Source organism: Ambystoma mexicanum, chromosome 2q, assembly GCF_040938575.1.
Source record: "Ambystoma mexicanum isolate Mex_15411 chromosome 2q, UKY_AmexF1_1, whole genome shotgun sequence".
Classification (NCBI taxonomy): domain Eukaryota; kingdom Metazoa; phylum Chordata; class Amphibia; order Caudata; family Ambystomatidae; genus Ambystoma; species Ambystoma mexicanum.
This window is the reverse complement of record NC_090924.1, coordinates 403,561,488-403,577,510: the sequence shown is the minus strand read 5'-3', so window position 1 is coordinate 403,577,510 and position 16,023 is coordinate 403,561,488. Positions and strand designations below refer to the sequence as shown.

The following is a 16,023-nucleotide window of genomic DNA, read 5'->3' as shown; positions in this document are numbered from 1 at the left end:
CGTAGGCAAATAGCCGAGTGTCTGTGGATTTTAGCTCGGGTCGAGGTGCGAGGGTTTGGAAAACGGTGGTTGGCATGACGTTTACCGAGGCCCCCGTGTCAATGGTCATTTGTATGTCCTGGCCTTGTATGTTGATCATGCATTTTCGTCGCCTGGCGGTTCTTTTCGACGGTGCTGGCCCTTGGTTTAGTGTCGATACTAAGTACACCTTTCGGCCCTTTCCTTCGTTCTCCGTGCCTGCTGTTTGTCGTAGGGCTGAGAGGTCATCCCCTTCTTCTTCCGTCGAGGAGTTGACTACCGCTACCCTCCTCGCGCTGGCTTGTTTCTTTTTTTTCGATGACCCTTTTTCCTGGGATCCTTGTGGAGGCTGTAGTGGCGTGTTCACTGATCTGCACACTTTCGCGTAGTGATCCTTCCTGCCACATGCTCCGCACGTGGTGCCTTGCGCCGGGCAGTTTCGCCTTCCGTGCCTTTGACTGCCACACCATCCACATTCGGTTGGTCCTGGTGCTCGAGGCTGCCACCTGTTCTGGGTGTAACCGCTGCCACTTTCGCTCCTCGTTGATTGTCTGTCCGAGATTTGAGCAACCATCGCTGTGGAAAATGACGGCTGGAGTTTTTGTAGGGTCACTTCCATGTTGGCGGCCCTGGAGTGGGCAAGCTCCCTCTGTCGACCCAGTTCCAGGATGCGTTGTAGAGGGATGCCCTTTTCACTGAGCACGAGACGCCTCAGCTTCTCCGAGTGAATTCCATTTATGATTTGCTTCCTGATCTCCCTTTCAGTGTTCGTGAACTCACACGACATGGCCAGCTTCCTCAGCCTCGTGTGGTAGGCGTCGAGAGTCTCATCGGTGGCCTGGATGGTTGTGCAAAAGATAAAGGTTTCATAGTCTGGATTTAGTTGCGGGAGAAAATGTGCTGTTAGAGCGTCCTTCGCACTCCGGTATGCATCTTGGCCGTCATCCACATCCAGGGAGTTAAAGATGCGCAGCACCTCGTCGCCCACACTGAGGAGTAGATGAGCTTTCATTTTTCTGGATGACGTGACGTCCTTACATTCCATGGCCATCTCAAACTTCTGTAGCCATAGCTGCCATCTGGGCCCACTGGACGATGGGTCTGTGAATGGGTCGAATGGTTGGATCAACGTCGATGAACTCCCCTGCGTGCGAGGCGGTGGTGACGCCATAGACAGGTTTGCCGCCATCCTGGACGGTGTGGAGGGTCCAGGGGTCGATGACCCAGTCGCCATGGTGTTGCGTGCGCTTGATCACCGATTCTCTGCCTTCTGGGTTCGTGCGCGCTCTGTGTTGGGGCAGTGTCCTACCGGCACTTGGATTTGCGCTTCGTGGCCTGTGTGCCATGCAGGAGACGTTGTGCAGGTGATGACCGGGATGACACGAGAAGAGCAGAAAAAAAAATGTTCACCCCCTGAGGATGAGGTGTGGGAGGGGAATGAAAAGAAAAAAATTTTTTTTTTTTTTTTTTTTGGGGGTTGGGGGTCACGTGATCGTGGGGGCCCCCACCAGGTGTCCAGAAATTCACACGGAGCGTCCGTGTGGCCTCCGCGTGCGAGGTCGTGGCGGAGCGCGTGGGTGCTCGCTCACCTCCTCGTCACCATTGTTGTGTTCGCGTTCCCCGGAGGCCCAGCACGAAGGGGCTGGCTCCGGTCCAGGAGGCCGCGTGGCCTGGGGCGCGGCCTAGGCAGGAGCGCTGGAAGAAGACACACACACGCTGGTTTCACTTTGCCCGGAACTGCCTCCCACTCGAGGGGGCGGGGCTTTTATTAAGCTGCCCTACGTCACCGCGCTGCGGGACGTAGGGCGGATATAACACCCCCCCCCATTTTTCCCAACAGATCCTGCAAACAGAGCTCGGAAAAGCGGAGTCGTTGCAAAATGTACACTTTTTTTTGTTCTTTCTTTTGATCGTTTTTCGCGTGTGGTGTTATTTATTATGTTTGAAAAAATGTTAGAAACTGTGGTTTCTAAATCAAAAGGTCTCCATGTCTTCTTCTTGCACCGGGAAGCAGCATCAGAATGGCTTTCCTCAAGTCCGCGCAGCACACGGAGAAAGGGGTTTGCCGAGTGACCATGCACGCCGGCCCCCTTGGTGAAATGCCATTTGGACCACAAGCTTCATTTTCTTTTTTTTTTTAAATCTCTGGCATTGGGCACCATCAATAAAATGCTAAAGAATTTTAGATAGAGTTAAGGCCTGCAAACAGTTCGATCTATATATAATCTGCCAACACACCTGGCTATTTCCAATACGCTTGCTGGTGGGTTCACTGCTCTAAACCAACCATCACCACTTTAGAACATCTTGTTTACCACAAGGATCCATCCACAAAAATAATTTGGTGTATGAGCTTGTATGAATGCACAATACAACAGCAGGCAATTATGAACATCACATTTTGTCCATATTCACCAAATTACAGACAGCGAATTTCCCACCAGGCCACTCACCATGAATTTCCCACACCATGAATTTCCCACCAGGCCACTCACCATGAATTCCCACCAGGCCACTCACCATGAATTTCCCACACCATGAATTTCCCACCAGGCCACTCACCATGAATTTCCCACCAGGCCACTTACCATGAATTTCCCACCAGGCCACTCACCATGAATTTCCCACCAGGCCACTCACCATGAATTTCCCACAAGGCCACTCACCATGAATTTCCCACCAGGCCACTCACCATGAATTTCTCACCAGGCCACTCACCATGGATTTCCCACCAGGCCACTCACCATGAATTTCTCACACCATGAATTTCCCACCAGGCCACGCACCATGAATTTCCCACCAGGCCACTCACCATGGATTTCAGGTTCTTCATATTTTTATATTGCATGTTCATTTGTTTGTACTTGATTTCTTTTAGATTAATGGCTTCGTACTATTAATAGTTGCACACAACTGTTTAACATTTTTTTCCACCTGTGTGTGTTTTTATTTCGTTTTTTTTTTGCTGTTGCTGTGTGCTTCTTTAAGTATTGTAGTTCTCTATCTCATTTTAATTTTTAATTTTTAATGGGGCAATGTGGGATACACAACAAGGCAACTGTTGAGATAAATCTGTTGTGTGGAAAATCACATACGTAACCCCAGTTCCCTGTAGAGTTAGATATCCAATGATTGTGACTGTGTATTTGTACTTCTACCGCTAGCTTCAATGACACACAGCAGGGCTGGTTGAGATATGTTATTGTAAGGGCCCTCCTACTCGCTTCTCTTGCCTCTGCTGCCTAAGGGGCTCTTGGAAAAGCCTGCTATGTCCAACCTCGGCCTATCCACTTTTAACAATCAGGACTGAGTAGTTGTGTGGCAAACAATAAAAGTCATCTGACCATGGGAAAGGTCTCACTCCCAACCAGTTGATAGGTTTTGTGTGGTTTACTGAGCCCTCTGCACCTGCCCTCTCCCCCAAGGATTGCATCCTCCATGCATACTCACATACGCAGAAGTGGATGTTGTAGCAACTCCTGGTTTCGATAGTGGAGCCTACACAGGGCTTTCCGCCGAACTTCCGGTCTTCACAACGCCGCGTGCGTTTCTGCATCCCATCCCTTTTCCTGCATTTGATTTCCATCCCCGACCGTGCACAAATAGACCAGTCGGACCACTCCGTCCAGCGTCCGTCAACTAGTAGGCATGGGAAGAGGCAAAGGATTAATGGACATAAGGTATTGGATCGATGGACAGTGCAGTATTGGTGCGACGACTCTGCAAACCAAAATGATTAGTCACTGTGTAGACGGATGGACAGTCCGCACGGGATCGAAAACCTATGTTGTCTTGCTCCTCCTAGCATTTATTTATTTATCTTCATGGTTTGATAGGCTGGCTAGTCATCGAAAAATCAGAAGAGCCAGGACCCCTTGACTGACCAACAAGGCTGGGGCAGAGCCAATCACATGGCCTTTACTGGTACTTCATTAGGAAACCTTCTGCTTGGCTCTCAAGATGTGCTTCCAGTTATAGCCAAATAGTTGGCAGCACTAATTTATAAAAGGTGACTCCTGTCTAAAGTCCTGCATTATAAACTGGCATGTCCTCAACCAGTCCTTTGGAAAGCGGGGAGCCATCCGTGGCGTTCCGCAACATGTGACATCAGCGTCAGGTTCCGCGAAGCTAACATAGACTGCTACCTGCACTGTTGGACAGATTAAGAGCTGTGCTGGAGCTCGAGAATTTCAGCACGCCCTTGTGGCAGGCTTGGACTGGACTATAGGGCAATAGGGCAACAAGTGCAAATGCCGCTTGCAATTTACGTTTGGCAGACACCATTTATAAGGGATCCCTATGGAATCTGACTGCTTTCACCAGGTGCAGGCAGATTCCATTAAATCCATTGGTTGTGGGCTGGTTTGAAAAATGTAATTCTGGTGTAATGCCATGATGTTTTTGCAGGTGGATTGTAACTATGACACGGACATGGTTGCTGCATTCTGTGCCCCCACTCCACCTGCAAAGACAAAGAGAATCCCCAGAGAGTAAGAAGAGGTTAATAGACTGGCCTAACACATTTATGACCGTCTTTAATGCCTTTTCTTACTCTACAGGACTTGAAAAATGAGCCCTGGTTTTACGTAAACAGCAATGAGAAATGATTTGCACTTTTTATATTTGCTCCTTGGGCTATTTTGCTGTCCCATTTCGACCTTGCTTCATTGGTCCCACATTTCCAAGTTGGTAGCAAACCAGCCACTCAAAGGATGGTGAAGTGGGCCCTGTCCCTTCCTGCAAGAACTCTGCATAACCCTCCCTGCAGGCAGGAAGACGTGGATGCTACTACTTCCTGTTATTTTCAGAACCGGGTCTCGAATGCTCGCTAACAGCCACATGCACTACAGCAGGGTTGTCCAACTCCAAGCCTCGAAGGCCGGAAATATGTCAGATTTTCAGGATACCCCATATTAATATTCATGAGATCAATTTGCATACAATGATTCTAAATGTAAGCACTTTTTAAATCATGAATATTAAGATGTCAGGTTTCCGGTCCACGACGCCTGGAGTTGGGCAATCCTGCACTAATGGTACCCTGCCATTTTGGTCAGTTTGTTCATTGAAATGCATTCCAGCATAGGTGAAAATCAATGCAAGTACATCCCACCGAGATTGCAAACTCATTGCATTATGTCAAAAACTGCATTACGTTATCAATATTTAAAAGGAAGTGTAAAAACAGGGAAATAAACCTTATCAGTGAGAGGGGAATAGGATAGATAAAATAGAAGTATGGCTAATAAACAAAACAACTAGTCCTTAATTCTTAGGAACACTGACAAAGGCTAGACTGAGTGCAAAATGTAGGTTAATGATGGGGACTTCTTTGTTTTAAAGCGTAGGAAGGTGTTAATTTGTTAATAATGAAAAGAAAGCCAAAAATGTTGCCAGAAAGAAGATGATGTCATATAATTTTCCCTTGCACCGAAATGTATTTGAGAAGATATTTTACATTGAGATACAATTTCAGTGGAATGTCCTTCGAAAAATGATGTGGATCTGGCTAATGAATGATTTTAACGCACCACAAACGGTGAAGCTGGCAAACATAATGACAGGAACTAGTTTGTCTTAGAAATGAATGTGTGCAGAAGAGCAGCTTAAATTTAGCCCACCACATACATTTCTGGGACATTATCTACAGGTGTGCGGCAAGAGGGACTACTATAGTGACGACTGTACTCCTAGTCCATAGTCCCCTTTCCGCCATACTCGTGGGACATCATCCGGAACGTGGACTGGGCCGGAGCATGTGGTAGAGTAGCAGTATAATAAAAAACCCAAAGAGAAGGGGGAGAACATGCATGGCCAGCAGACATACATCGGGAGCAGAGGGTCATATGCCCACGCACCATGCCCCACCCATCAGTCCTTCAATCCGACAAAGATAGCTAACAATTTATTACCTGGTGGGAAGGAGGGACAAACATAAGGAGAAAAGGGAGCTATGGACTTGTAGTACAATGGTCGCTGGGGTGCGTAACTTTTCTTATGCCTGTCACCTTTCCTCCCTACACATGGGAGATTACATATAATCTTTCTGTAGAGGAAGGATGGAACCCTCTTAATGACCAAAAAGGCTGTGCAGAAAAGACTGCCCGAATCATGCACCCGATCTAGAGCCGATTAAACAAACGAGCATGAATACTTTTATTCCCAGAGTTTGCTCCCACTTCTGTCCTGCCAAATCCCTAGGAAGTCATCACTTACTTGGACATTTAACTCCAGTGATGCAAGGCGAAGTCCGTACGTCACTGCCGACGCAGTGGCGGCCTCCATGCTGCGGTGCTGGGTCGTTGCAGAAACGCTTTTCCGTCATGCGGCCTACCCCGCAGGTCGCCGAGCACTCCGAATCCCTCTGCCACTCTCCCCACTGGCCATCCACTGCAAGGTGGGGGATAACAAGACTGAAATGGTGCATCGTGGGTGGCCATATCGCTACTTCCAGACTCCAGGTCTTCCCAAGGACAATGTATCTGTTCCACGTCAACACATCTGGCTTTCAGTCACCAACTTCTAAGCACAAATATAGTGCACACATAGTAATGTATACTTTTGCACTGTATGCGTTATGATGCAGTGAGCAAGGACAGATGTTTGCTGCTCCTGGCCCAATGGGTCATGTTACTCATAGTCAAGTGCCAAGTAATCAGGTGGCAGTCAGGGGCCAAATTCCTTAGAAGGGGGCACACACTCTATGGCAGAAACTTACTGACAAAACACCACAATACACCCAGCCCTACTTCCTAGTCCACCTACTGTAGCACTTTTGTGCTCAGCAGTTCATCAAGGCTCCCCAACTTTTAAATGAGGCCCTCACTAACCAAGAGTAGTAGAATACAGGGTATTAGCATACTTGATCATGGCCCAATTGACCTTTCCCGAATTGACTGATTTTTTTTGTTCAAATATTTTTGTTATGTCAGTCAATTTTAATTATGTAGGGTGGGTAAGGGAATAGGTTAAGCTGGGGCTAACTGGGGGGCAGGAGGTCTCCCCCCGCATTTTCAAACATAAAACGAACAAAAATAAATTCGGTCAAATCGGAAAACGTCAATTTCTTTCGATCAAATTGACCCAAACCGAATATAGCCACAGGTAAAGATCAATACATTAGAGTGAGGCGCAAGATGAAGGAATATTGTTTGAGAATTGAAGGCAATCAGGGGATTGTGTGTGTGTGTGTGATGGTAGGGGTGTCTCTAGTGGGAATATAAACAAGAATAATAGAGGAAGGCACATGGGTACAACTGTTGCAGATGCATGTATGAAATGTGACTGTGTAGTATATATGGGTGTCAGGAACATATTGCGATAGCAGACATTGAATACAACGGTGTAGGAAGAAGATATATAGGGAAAGTTAGTATGACACAAAAGTAGTAGAACGTTTTAACAGGACATTGGTCGGTTCAGGAAACATAGATGACAAGAGTGTCTATACGGGGATTGCAGCTATGGGGGGGTGGTGTGTGTGTGTGTGTGTGTGTGTGCCATAGTTGCCGCCGGTAATTTACTGATCGCGCCATGGTGAATGGCGGAATTACCGCCCTATTCCAAGGTTGGCGGGGCGGTAATTCCCCATTCACCATTGGCCCTTCCCATTTGAGCCCCCATAGGGCTCAATGGGAATGGGGAAGGCGACAATTACGGTACCACAAATTGCGGTACTGTAATTGCCTCCAAGGTTCTTTTGCGGGTCCCGTCCTTAACGGCTGGTAAAACCAGCCGTTAAGGTAGGGACCAGCAAAGGGACCTCGTAATAGGGCGGTAAGGGATTACCGGCACCGGTGCCCTTACCGGTGCCAGTAATCCCTTACCGCCATCCGTGTAATGAAGCCCAATGATTCTTCAAGGACAAAGCTGATAAAAGAATCCAGATTGATAGGGCACACAGAGTGGGCAGAGTATAAAAATAATCAGATGGAATATTTTGATTAAGCTATGCAACTTTTGACACCAAGATAACATTATGGCGGCGTTGAGACAGAAGCCAAGTATTGCCTTTTGGGGAAGTACAATTCAGTTTTTTCAGGATTTAGCTCATACAACGCTGATGTAATGAAGGACTCGCTGGACAATCAATGAGATTTAAATAAATGCAGGATAGTGTTCCATAAGTTATTTCCAAATAAATTGGCTTATAAATTGGCTAGCAAGGACATGGTGATCTCCCCACAGGGAGAAGGAAGATGTACCCTGAACCTGCTCTACGAGAAAAGAGTCCCACCTCTAGAGGTTGCAGCACTGCCGAAGGAGATGCTGGTGGTAAATGGATGGGGATATTGGTGCCGCGCCAACCCGAGGAAATAGCCAAATGAAACAGGTCTAGAGAATCTCAGAGATGAGATGGCAGAGTTTGATCAGGGTCTGAAAAATAGCAGACAGCAAAACAGATACATGAATATTCTTGCTAGAAAGCTATGTTTTTTGTGTTTACAATGTCAGTTGCAACAGAAAACGGATTTATGAAGAACCCCTTCATTATTAGTAGTGGACCTTTATGTATATCAGGTTGTGGCGAGGTTTGGACAGTTAATGCCGAGGGGCTCATGGGTTACTAATGGCTCACTGTTGGAAGTTTTGAGTTTTTAAGTGGGATCTGAAGCACGGTGTATGGATTCTTTAGAAGGAGGGAAGGGGGTTGGCCTTATTCCATTTTAGGTGTTGTAACAGAGTATTGGGGCATCTTGATGTGGTGGGGAGAGGTGACAAAATGGTGGCTATTTGTGTGGTGGGTGTGGGCATAGGGGAAGAGGAGCACTGAGCATGAAAGGGATCTGGTTTGGCTGTATACGTCCAGATCCTCTGAGCCTGGACTTTTAGAACTGGAGACATTTGGAAAATGGGGAACGTGGAATTCGATGCAAGAGGTAAAAAGGCCACTACAGGAAAGATTGGAATGAAAAGCAAAGCAGCACAGGAAGAACTCCCAGGAGTCAAGGTAAGTATATACATATAGTACGGTAGAACCTCGTGAAGGTTCCATCTCTCCAAGGAGACAACATTACATGTTTATTATGATTTTGCAAGTGAATGACAACAACCAAGTATATGAATTTGAATATGGCTTGACGACATAACATTTTTATGAAAACAGTTACAACAGGAACCACAACCGGTTTATTCCTTGCAGTTACCTGATCTGTTTATCGTATTGGTATGCAAAACATTATTTACAGTTTGTTATTCCTATCTCAAACTGATGCATTCATAACTGATGGCAATCTCCTAATAAGGAGAAATGGTGGTTAATGCAAGAATAATAAAGATACATATATATTTTATGTGTATGAGGGGTTTGGAAAGAAAGTACTACTTATAACACATAGGCCCTCATTACAACTTTGCCGGTCTGGAAACAACGGTGCCGGTAAGCTTAAGGGCACTGTTGTTTCTGGACCGGCAAAGTACAAGTCTACGGGCGGGTGCTGTTCCACCCGCCAGGTCTGCCCTGGCGGTGGAACGGCACCCGCCTGCAGACTTTCACGGAAGCACCGGCACCGTTATTAACAGGTATGATATTCTGATTCTGGGACCAGTCATTTAGTTCGCTGAGCAGTAGAAGGAGGGTCAAGCATCACCAAGTTGCGATATTTTTGGGATTAGCTTGCGTGCCATTCTTGTGCACCGGGATAATAATACTGCTCAGCTAAGAACTAGGTAGTTTGCCACTGATGCTTATGATCACAAAAGGAGATGCGTAACCTGTCCCACCAGTAAGGATTCCGTTTAATTAAGGCATTGCACAAGCAGTCAGTCCAGGAGCCTGCACATATTTAAATGAGTTATTAATGCCAATCACGGTCTCTTCCCCTCCAGTATACAGCCACTTGTCAGTGATAATGGGCATGACTGAAAGAGCTTCACTCGGTCGCCCAATAGTACTTCTTATGTGGGCCTCCCAGTCTGCTTTAGAGGCACCTCGCAATCAGGGTTCTTCAGAGGGTTTGGAAATGACTAATTTAAAAACCCCATGACTATCGTTTGGCCTAGTTACCAGAATAAGTGTTTTTCGTTGCTGAACAATTCTCGTGCAGCGATATGCTCTCAGCCATTGTCGGTAACATGTTTTAGATTGTTTGATTGCCCTGCAGCAATCAAGACTTTCAGACAAATTCCGACAGATTCAGCGTATGCCGCTTCTGAGGCGACGTTTAGCATCTCGAATATTATTGTCATATGTGTGCCTATGTTTTTGTCGTACATGATACCTTGTAGTAGTCATCTTGTTTGCATTGTTCAGAATAGGGTTGTTACTAATGTTAGCTATAATGCTACCATGTCCCTAGTAGAACGCCTCGGTAATGCACTCCAGGTCCCAATTCTTGTCAATATTATCATCAAAAGTATTTGAGCTCCCCTGAGCCTGCCGCTGGATTGTGGAGCTGGTGCAGGAGTGCACTCAGTGGGCACGGCCTGCCCCCCAAGATCTTCGACCCCATCGACGAACGGGGGGCCAGTCTTCGTCGGGGTCCCTCAAAGGCGGAGGCCCCCGCAAAGGCGCCCACGACAACCCCTCCACCCCTCCCCAGGCAGGCCTTCCCGCACAGCTTGGGAGCCGCACGACGGAAGCTCAGGGGCGAGGGCGCCCCAAATCAACAACCGGCAATCAGCATCACGGAGAATGGGGTACCCCCCCGGGCCAACCACAGTGTTTATTGAAGGACTCCAAAACAGTGACCACAATAGCTTGAATCAAACCCGGGACGAGGAGTGATAGGCCCGTATCGGCTGTGCCTTGGAGACTTGGCCGGAGCAACCCGCCGCCCCAACAGTGAGTACAACGCCGAGGCCGTACACAGGGAAGTCCCCCCGCTGCCCTCCCCCTGGTGTAACCTGGTGACCCGACGGTACTGCCCATAGGACCTAGGGCATTAGGCAGAGGATCCCGTGGAGATGGTCAGGGGAGGCCTATGAACTGGAAGGAATCCCTGCAGAGATTTCGACGCAAACCCTCAGGCTCGCCAACCCGCCCGGAGATGGCGGCCCCGGCACCCCTGGACATGTCTGACACTAGCACGGTCACCAAAGGTATGGCGGCCCTCCTGGAGGAAATAAGAGGCTTCAGAGCAGACATAACACTATGGCTGGATACCCTGGACAAAAAAGTGGACAACATAGACGACAGGGTCCAGGCGCTTGAAAATAACACAGCCTCGAATGACATCTTCGAGACGCAATTCGACATGCGCCTATCGGAACTCGAGAGGAGAGAAGAGAAATGCTCCCTGAAACTGGATGACCTGGAAAATAGGGAACGACGCTGCAATCTTCGCTTTTTGGGGTTCCCGGAGCGGGAAGGTGAAACGCAAATGGACATAATCAAAGCCGTGAACGCAGTAGTGGGATCTCTCTTCGATGGGGCGAACACGAATGAACCCACAATTGACAGAGCTCACAGGACGGGAGCGATCAACAGAGGCCCCAGGTCCATTCTCGTGCGTTTCCACTACTTCACGGAGAAGAATAAAATTCTGGAACTGGCACGTAAGAGGGGTCCGGTGGACTGGGAGGGAGCCCGGATTTCGGTGTACCAGGATCTGTCCACCTTCACCCTGGCAAGACGTCGTCTCTGTTCCCCGCTGACGAAAATGCTCCAAACCAAGGGGGTCCGATACAGGTGGGGATACCCTTTTTCGCTTTCCTTTGAACTGGAAGGGTACAAATATGCCCTGGTCACGGAGGATGACATTCGCAGGGTATCGGGCGAACTTCTCGGAGAACCAAATGGGGAAGGGGAAGACCGAGAACATGGAAGACAGCCCGTCGGACCCGGGAGAGTTAAGGCTTCTCAGGAGAGACGTAAAGTCCGAGGCCATACGAAGTTCAGAAGAGTGGCTCCGGCATCCCCTGGGCAGCCTGACACTTGAGAAACCCCAGGAAACATCACGGTCTAGTCTGTTTTCCATGCCTTTGGGGGAAGCGCTGTGATTACTTGCATTCTGAACATGATAGGGGGGGGGCTCAAGTTGTGGTTGTTGAAGAGTTTATGAGCCCGGAGGAGGGAGACATTGGTGGCCTGGCTCAGCGACAGGATGAAGCCGCTGGTCTACCAGGCGTTCAGGGGGGAGGGGGGAGGGGAGAGGGAAAGGTTGGGGTTGGTTCGAGGGGATTCTAATGGGGCCAAGCCAAGTTTTCTGGTCCGTTTTGTAACTGTGGTTTTGTTATTGGACTATAGCGGGGGGTGGAAGCACTGCGGGAGCACTGGAACTATTAGTCCCGAGCAGGGAAATATGAGTTCTTACTATTTCTATGATGGATGATTCCTTGCAATATTTGACAGTGGGTTCGCTAAATGTGCGGGGACTCAATTCTCCCACCAAAAGGTCGCTGCTGGTGAGGGAATTCACAAGGCTCCGACTCCATTTCTTATTCATACAAGAGACACATTGGGTTCGGGACAGGGAGCCAAAGCTGAGAGCTAAAGCTATTGATCAAGTCTATGCAGCGTCCTTCCGGGCCAAGAAACGGGGAGTGGCCCTATTGGTCTCCCCTGGGGCTCACTTTGTTCTCAAAGCCCAGAGGTCAGACCCGGAAGGACGATATATCATGGTTAAAGGGGAGGTGAGGGGTCGGCTGTTCACCCTGGTTGGTATTTATGCTCCGAACGAGGCGCAGGATGGCTTCTGGATGGGGATGAGAGAGAAAATCGTGGCTTTTTCCGAGGGGACTTTACTGGTTGGGGGGGATTTTAATATGGTTCTTTGCCCTGATAGAGACAGGAGCTCGCCCAATCCATGCCCCAGCCAACGCCTCCAAAAAAAACTGGCCGAAGCATTTCAATCAGTTAACAATGATCTGGGCTTGAGCGACACACACCACACAGAAAAAGATCGAGACCCAGACTTCACTTTTTTCTCGAAACCCCATGCCACTTTCTCCCGTATTGATTATATCCTGGTTGACGCCACGATCCGGGACGAGGTCACGGAATCGGGGGTGGAGGTGGTTCCCTGGACAGACCACGACATGGTTAGAATAAAATTGGGTATGCCCCCAGCCCCGCCACCTGGGTCCCTATGGAGGTGTAACGACCTTCTTCTACATGACAAAGAGGTGCGACAATCCCTCCTTACAGCCATCACCGAATACTTCTCTATCAACGACAACGGGGAGGTCGGAGTTCTGGGTGTTTGGGAGGCATTCAAGGCGACCATTAGAGGCATTCTCATCGAGACAGGTTCGAGAAGGAAGAGGGAGAGGGGTCTGGAGGAGACACGGTTGAGGAAAAAGATAGAGGCTATCCAACCTGGTGGGAAACTAAAATCACAAATGTTCCCCGGGAAGTAGGAGGAACTCCAAAGGCTGCGCTCAAGCCTGGCAGACCTCCAGGTGGGACAAACAGAAAAAAAGCTGTCCTTCCTGAAGCAGAAGTACATGGAAAAGGGGGAAAAGGCTGATAAAATACTTGCTTGGAGGCTCCGGGAGCTCAGAAATAATAGGAGGGTTAACTCCATCCGGCCACCGGGAGGAGAGCCAACTGTAAGGGATAGCATAATAGCTGAACACTTGCGCCACTATTATGAACGCTTTTACAGCTCGGAATACGTAGGGGACGGAACCGAGATAGACAGCTTCTTGGACTCTCTCCCGATCCCAGGCCTCTCACCTGAAAAAGCAGACATACTGGATCTCCCCGTGTCTCCAGAGGAGATAATAGATACCATATCCTCCCTGAAGAGTGGAACAGCCCCAGGCGACGATGGGTTCACAGTCAAATTCTATAAGACTTACCGGTCTACGCTAGCCCCGTTTATGGCCAAAATGTTCAACTCGGCACTGGACCGGGGCACCCTCCCGCCTTCGATGATGTCAGCTCTGATAGTAGTAATCCCTAAAGAGGGGAAGGACCCTTCCCAGTGTCAATTGTATCGCCCCATTTCCCTTCTTAACGTAGATGTCAAGATTCTGGCCAAACTTCTGGCGAACAGACTGGCGAAACTCCTCCCCTCACTTATACATGGAGATCAGGTAGGGTTCATCCCGGGACGCCAGGGGTCCGATAACATACGTAAGACCCTGGACCTCATGTACGAGGCCTTGAGGCAGGGGGAAGAGGGCTACCTCCTAGCTTTGGACTTGGAAAAGGCCTTCGACCGTGTCGAGTGGCCTTATATGGGCAAAGTTCTCCAAAAAATGGGCCTCGGGGGGAATTTTTGTAGATGGGTCTCGACACTATATAATGCTCCCATGGCAAGAGTTTTGGTTAACGGCGGCATGTCGGAACCCTTGGCTCTATCCAGAGGAACCCGGCAGGGTTGTCCCCTTTCCCCCCTTCTATACGCTCTGGCAATGGAGCCTCTGGCCATAGCAATCAGGGAAGACCGTGAAATTACGGGGATACGCTGTGGCGACTGCGAGTTTAAACTCTCACTATTTGCCGACGATATCTTGGGGTACCTAACCAACCTCCAGGTCTCACTACCTAGATTATTTGATCTTATGAACTTCTACGGGGCCTTCTCGGGGCTTAAGATAAATGCCTCCAAGTCTAGTATTATGCCAATGGGTCCCGGGGACAAAGACATCGGGGCTCGCTCGGAATTCTTGGGAGTGAGGATAGAACGTGTGTCCACCAGGTATCTGGGCACCAGCATTCCTAGGAACTTATCGCTAATATATCAGTTCAACTTCCCAGAGATCTTGGCTAAAATCAGCAGTGATCTCAAACGCTGGGCTCCCCTTACTCTCTCCTGGTTTGGCCGTATGGTGACGGTTAAGATGAATATATTACCTCGCCTCCTGTATCTCTTCGCAGCCCTCCCTGTGGTTATTCCTGAATCCTTCTTCGAGGTTCTACAGGCCCGAGTTCTCCAGTTTATATGGGACGGGAGGAGACCAAGAGTTAAATTCTCCACCTTGACCCTGCCGAAGTCTCACGGTGGATTCGCCCTCCCCGACTTCAGACTATACTATAAAGCTGCTCAGCTCCGGGTGATGATGGAGCACATGCGAGAGGATATGAGGACGTACTGGACATATATAGAGGATATCCACACCCACCCTAAAAAAGTCAGAGATCTACTATGGGCCTCCCCTAAAACCATCCCCTCCTATCTTAAAGAACACCCCACACTGGCAGTCCTATGGGCATTCTGGAAGCCAGATAAAAACAACAAAAAGCTGTCGTCCTGGGCGGCCCCTTTAACATCGCTATGGGGTCCCCCTATCAACCTAGACACCAGAGGCTTCCGCGACACGCAGGCTTGGTCAGACATGGGGTTGGAGAGAGTTTCCCAGCTCTCCCGTGAGGAGGGCTTCATAGACTACGTAAAATTGATCGAAGCACTGGGTGATAAACCACCATCGATCTTTGAGTACTTACGTTTGAAGGGAATACTGACTCACCCCCGATGGGCTGACAACCTAGCCCGCCCCCTCACCCCCTTTGACGAAGTAATAGCTAAAAGTGTCTCCCGAAAGGGCTCCCTGTCCAAGTTCTACAGCACCTTGATAATAGCTAATCTGGAGGATAGGCAACCCTTCAAGCGTATATGGGAAGAAAGGCTGGGCATGGAGTTAGACGACCATACATGGAGGGCAGTCTTCAAAACCATATTTACCGGTACTCTGTACACCGCAGCCATGGAGCATAGTTTCAAGATTCTCCACTCCTGGCATCGCCCCCCAGCCACCCTCTCCAAAATGTTCGCAGAAGTATCCCCTTACTGTCCTAGGCTATGTCACCAAAAAGGCACTTGGTTCCATATGTGGTGGGGATGCCCGGTTATTCAGGTGTACTGGTCGGAGCTTCTCAGCTGGATCAAGGACATAGAGGGATTCTGTCCATCGCTTCTCCCCTTAGAAATCCTTCTGGGTACTCCCATGCCGGAAACGGAACAAAGTGCATTCCCGAGGGTCATCGGGGCCATGCTGAGGGCGGGGAGGCTAGCATTGGCCCAAAAGTGGAAAAGCCCCTTAGCACCAACTAAAGAGGAATGGCTCTGTAAATTAAGGGCTATATTTACTTATGAAAAACTCACGGCAGTGAAAAAC

At 48.8% G+C, this 16,023-nt stretch overlaps 1 protein-coding gene across 1 annotated transcript in view; it reads right to left on the bottom strand.

Moving 5' to 3' along the window:
- Window positions 1-16,023, bottom strand: part of LOC138569447 (properdin-like) — a 349,722-nt gene that overhangs the window by 82,056 nt on the left and 251,643 nt on the right. Inside the window, exons 6-7 of the mRNA XM_069647424.1 lie at window positions 6,235-6,408; window positions 3,469-3,657 (exon numbers count right to left, since the gene is read on the bottom strand). Of these exons, the coding sequence (XP_069503525.1) occupies window positions 3,469-3,657; window positions 6,235-6,408 (363 nt within the window). The remainder of the gene's footprint in view (window positions 1-3,468; window positions 3,658-6,234; window positions 6,409-16,023) is intronic.